Source organism: Anabas testudineus, chromosome 10 (assembly GCF_900324465.2).
Source record: "Anabas testudineus chromosome 10, fAnaTes1.2, whole genome shotgun sequence".
Taxonomy (NCBI): domain Eukaryota; kingdom Metazoa; phylum Chordata; class Actinopteri; order Anabantiformes; family Anabantidae; genus Anabas; species Anabas testudineus.
Genome location: NC_046619.1, coordinates 10,012,883 through 10,018,346, shown reverse-complemented (window position 1 = coordinate 10,018,346; position 5,464 = coordinate 10,012,883). Strand labels below are relative to the sequence as shown.

At 45.2% G+C, this 5,464-nt stretch overlaps 1 protein-coding gene across 1 annotated transcript; it reads left to right on the top strand.

Moving 5' to 3' along the window:
* Positions 1–1,595: 1,595 nt before the first annotated feature.
* Positions 1,596–5,215, top strand: egr1 (early growth response 1). The gene is made up of 2 exons (XM_026358199.1): positions 1,596–2,322; positions 3,114–5,215. Exons 1-2 carry the CDS (start codon positions 2,112–2,114, stop codon positions 4,436–4,438), a joined length of 1,536 nt encoding a protein of 511 aa, XP_026213984.1. The 5' UTR covers positions 1,596–2,111; the 3' UTR covers positions 4,439–5,215.
* Positions 5,216–5,464: the final 249 nt, after the last annotated feature.

Here is a 5,464-nt window from a genome sequence, read left to right as displayed (position 1 = left end):
ATTATGTTTTATGTTCTGTGTCGTTTGGTTGACATATCAATCTATTTTGTGCAATTGATTGAAGTAAATGTATTTTTCTGATTGCTATTACGTTATTGTAGCACTAACACTTTAACACTAACACAGATTAAGGGAAGCTTAAACATGGTCTAAAAACTTTGATCACATGCACTGCCCTCTCCAATAACCCACAGGAGCCCATCTCTCTCTCTCTCTCTCTCTCTCTCTGTCTCTCTCTCTCGGGCCATCTCAAAGTATCCTGCCCACGATGTTTCCCAATGAGGCTGCTTGCATATAGATCCAGTCAGCAGCAAGGGAAACACATTGATTTCCCGTCAGCATCCACCAAGGAGTGCTGGCGCGCCAGACGAAACTGAAGCAGCCGGGGGGAACATCGGTATCCTGCAGGCGTCCTGGCAGCTGTGCGCAGCGTTGTTAATGCGGCCCATTAGGCCGCTGAGTGGCGGAGAGATTCCCTGAATATTGAGCCGGGGACACCCCTCAATTAGACGGATCGCCCCGCACCTCGTCAGCATCCGCGGCTATCGGTTCTCATTAATCAATGACACAGCTGAGAGAAATGGAAAGTTAATCTAGATGAAGTTTGCTACCAGCCTGCAGACTTTGCACACTCTTAAACTAAAAATACCACGGCTTTAGATATACGATCATTTACATTACATGCCGAAATGTAATAATAATAATGTATTTATGTTACATTGATCTTGAATCAATAATAGAAATACTTATAAACCTATGACTTATGAATGACTTGAATGTGGGAATAGGTGGCAATTCGCACCAAAATCTTATATTATTAATATATATAATGTTCCGCTCTGAAAAGTGTAAAGTTGCTTTTAAGATACAATGCGGCTCAGTTAAAAACTAATGTGTATTATAAATAAACAGGATTGTTTGGATTTACTCTTCTTTCCGTTTTTATCTGACGCACAAGACAAATGTTGACTGTTGAAATGCTGAGACACAAATGCTTGAGAAAATAAATGTTAAACAATGCATCTGTTGCACAAAGTCCTCCACATAAACTCTCATCGTTCAGCTGAAGCCTTTGCTTTAAACCGGAGAAGCAGATTTCTGCTGCTGACATTAGTTATTGTTAGCGCTGGACATGATTTGCACTCCAGCTTCTCATTCACTGCCAAAGAGCGATCAGCGCTACCTCAGGAAGTTCCAAATAAGGACAGGGAAATGGAAACCCACCGGAATAGGTCCTTATGTAGTCACGACCTTATAAGGCACGGCGGAGCCGGGCTTTCCGGCAGCAGCGCAGCCTGCTGCACAGATGGGAAATCCAAATCAAACCTGTGGGGCGACGGAGAGAGAGCAAGAATTATGCTGTTGTCTTACGGAGCTGTTTTGCTATGAAGATACACTGATTTTTGGACAGAGGAGGAGCGGCGTTGTCTTCACAATTTACTGCAAAAGCTTTAGATAAAGTCTCTCCTCTCTGCTTTCCCCCTCCCAGGCCAGCGTCATGTGTCTTCCACTGCAGTGCCTAAATATGGGCTTCCTACGCTCCATATATGGACATCTACGTCACGGCAAGAGTGTATAAAAGGAGCAGGGAAACCTCTCAGCTCAGAGAGAGCCCTGAGAGCCCACAAGAGCAACTGTTAGAGCGGAGCTAGATAGAGAAACACACAGAACTCCCTAACTGAGAAATACCACACCAAATGTAAAAAGTGAATTAAAACAACATCCAACCAAGAAGGTCAAAACCTGTCTGGATAAGTAATTTAATATACAGAAAAAAAATCAAGATTAATCAGTTGATTAATTTTGATAAAACTTAGGGAATGAGTATAAAGGACACTTTTGATTTTTTCTGAAAAGACAAGTGGATCTTTACTCATCTTTGAGAAACATTGGAGAACAACTGGACAACTGGAGAACAAGAGTCAAGGAGCAAGGCAACAGACAACAGCATCTTCCTCGGCATCAGCAGAAGTGTGCAGAGCTCCCTGAGCTGGGCTAAGTAATTTCCTCCACCTGCGAGGCATCGCTCTGTCAGCGTGCAACCAGCCTCTCTGCACTCCTCACCAGCCACCAGCGCAGCCTCAGTCCTGCAGCTCCAGCACCAGCAGAGGATGGCTGCAGCCAAAACCGAGATGATTCTCCCAACCCTGCAGATCTCAGAGCCTCTGAGCTTCCCTCACTCCCCCATGGATAACTACCCCAAGCTGGAGGAGGTGATGATGCTCAACCCTGCAGGGACCCCCTTCCTCACCGCCTCCGCACCCGAAGGTGCAGGCTTTGGCTCCGGGGAGCCAGGAGAGCAGTACGACCACCTTGCTGGAGGTAAGAGTGAAACATTTGCCTGCTTTGTCTCTGGTTCACCATGTTGTATTTAAAGTTGAATTAAAAATTAGATCACAGTTACAGTAAAACAAGCAAGTGTTATGAAAAATAAACAGTTGGATAACTTTAGTTTTGTTTATGTTCTGCTGTGTATAATTAATTCATAAATTGAATTTACCATAAAGCTGCAGCTCCAGTATTAATTTGTTATTGTCATTATTAGTTTTATACTGATTTATTTTATTATGGCGTGTGATACTTCAAATGAAATTTCAGGCTAAGTACATTCCAATTTAACAAATGAAAAAACTAAACAAATAATAATAAAAACTAAAATGACCTAATATCAATTTATGTGTAGCCCCTGTGAGGACTTTAACACTGCATACCTTTAGACACTCCTACAGCTCAATTCAAATCGCATTCCTAAAACCAGCTGAACTGCAGTTTTGTGGTAATCAATTGCCTCGGGCTCTGTGATGGGCTTCAAGATTCTGTTTGTGTGAGTGTGTGCAAGACGAGAAGACTGAAAGATCGAGAGAATGTGAGAAGAGGAAAATGTCAGTATAGAAAGCTTGCACAGCAGCTCCTGTATAGATTTAAATGAGACAGTTTCAGAGTTTACAGCGAAAGAGTTTAGTTGGTGGGGGTTTCTCTGTGTGGGCACCTGGCAGATGTGTCACAGAAAGGAGGGGTGTCACACTGTCCACCGCTCTGGCAGGATTCCCTCTCACTCTCCCTCTGAATATTGACAGTTTGATTAATGTGTCCTTTCTCTGTGCTCCTTGCAGATACGTTACCTGATATCCCCTTCAACTGTGAGAAGCCAGTATCAGAGCAGACCTACTCCACCCAGAGGCTCCCCCCCATCTCTTACACAGGCCGCTTCACCCTGGAGCCCGCCACCACCTGCAGCAACAGCCTCTGGGCGGAGCCCATCTTGGGTCTCTTCACCAATATTATGGGCAGTGTTGCCCCCAGCTCCAGCTCTTCCTCTGGTGCCGCACAGACCACCTCATCCTCCTCTTCATCTGCTTCATCCTCTTCCACTTCCTCCTCTTCTACCTCCTCATCTCAGAGCTCCAGCCTCAGTTCTTCCATACATCACAGTGAGCCCAACCCCATCTACTCAGCTGCACCGACCTACTCCAGCCCCAACTCTGACATCTTCCCAGACCAGGGCCAGGCTTTTCCCACCTCAGCTGGAGCAGTCCAATACCCTCCTCCTGCCTATCCCAATGGCAAGAGTTGCAGCACTAGCTTCCCTGTGCCCATGATTCCCGACTACCTCTTCCCTCAGCAGCAGGGAGAGATCAGCCTGGTACCTCCTGATCAAAAGCCCTTCCAGAGTCAGTCAAGCCAGCCCTCCCTCACTCCTCTGTCCACCATCAAGGCCTTTGCCACCCAGACTGGTTCCCAGGACTTAAAGAGTGTCTACCAGTCCCAGCTGATCAAGCCTAGCCGCATGCGCAAGTATCCCACCCGGCCAAGCAAGACACCCCCACACGAGAGGCCCTATGCTTGTCCTGTGGAGACCTGTGATCGTCGCTTCTCACGCTCTGATGAGCTGACACGTCACATCCGCATCCACACGGGCCAGAAGCCCTTCCAGTGCCGAATCTGCATGCGCAACTTCAGCCGCAGTGACCACCTGACAACACACATTCGCACTCACACTGGTGAGAAGCCTTTTGCCTGTGAAATCTGCGGACGCAAGTTTGCCCGCAGTGACGAGAGGAAGAGGCACACAAAGATCCACCTACGACAGAAGGACAAGAAAGCAGAGAAGGCAGGAGCAGTGGTGGTAACAGCAGCGCCAGTGTCAACTGCCTCACCAGCTTCCAGCTACCCGTCTCCCATCACCTCCTACCCCTCTCCAGTGTCTTCTTACCCCTCTCCAGTCACCTCCTGCTACTCCTCTCCAGTTCACACTTCCTATCCTTCTCCTTCCGTCGCCACTACCTACCCATCAGTGTCCATGTCCAGCACCTTTCAGTCCCAGGTTGCTTCCTCCTTCCCTTCCTCGGTTGGCTCCAACATCTACAGCTCCCCAGTCCCCACCCCGCTATCAGACATGCAGACCACCCTCTCCCCAAGGACAATCGAGATCTGCTAAGAACGAGCAAAGAGAAAAACTTTTTTCAGTCTCTGCACCTCTCCTTCCTTAAGGTTCTTTGAGGGGAAAGAAATGGGCATCAAAAGACTTTGTTTTCCCCTCCAAAAAGCACTTTTCTCTCTGCTCCCTGTGCAGTGTTAGGTGAATCTTAAGATTTACCTGAAAGAGACAAAAAGACATATGTCAAGGACTGGGCAAAGACAATAGACGATGAAAAGGGATTTTTTTGGTCTCTGTAAAACAAATGCAGCACTTCAAACGCATAAGGGATTGAACAGATAGAGAGTAGAAACCGACTCTGACAGTTCTCTACTATTAGGTACTCAAAAATCAAGACAAACAGATTGCCAGCAGTTGTGGTGCTATAGCACGTTCGCCCTTGCAGGCACTCATACAGTACAAAAGACATTGAATGATATACATAAGCTACCATATATGTATAGTGTACATGTGCCATGTTTCGTTTTTATCATTCTTTGGTACCATTGATGTGAAAAATTATTTGCATATTTGCATTGTATTATTTGAAGTGAGCAGGGCCATATTTTCTACATACTTTCTCTATTATGTAGTGATGATGCTGTGATACGTTTTGACATTGTTTGGAAAAAATCACTTAAGTATTCAAGCATGAGTAAGAGTGATGTTAGTTTCTGTTTGTAAATATCATCCACTGGTACTATCTCTTTCTCTCTTTCTCACATGTGACATATTGCTCGGTTATATGGAAAAATAGAGAAAAGAAAAAAAAAAACATTTAAAAAAAAAAAAAAAAAACTAAACAAGACAAACGCTCCTGTTATTTGGTGCCTTTTGTGAAGCCTTGCTGATGTTGAGACTTGGCTGCGCGCAAGAGAGGATGCACTGCATCTTGCCTTAAGGTTTGAGGGAATATTTTTGTTACAGAATGTAAGTCATACTCAGAGGGAGGAAAAAGAGACGAGCTATGAGGGCACCGCTTCATTTCATTAGAATGTAAGCAAAAAAGGAGAAAAACTATAAAGTATATTTTTGTAAAACTTAAAT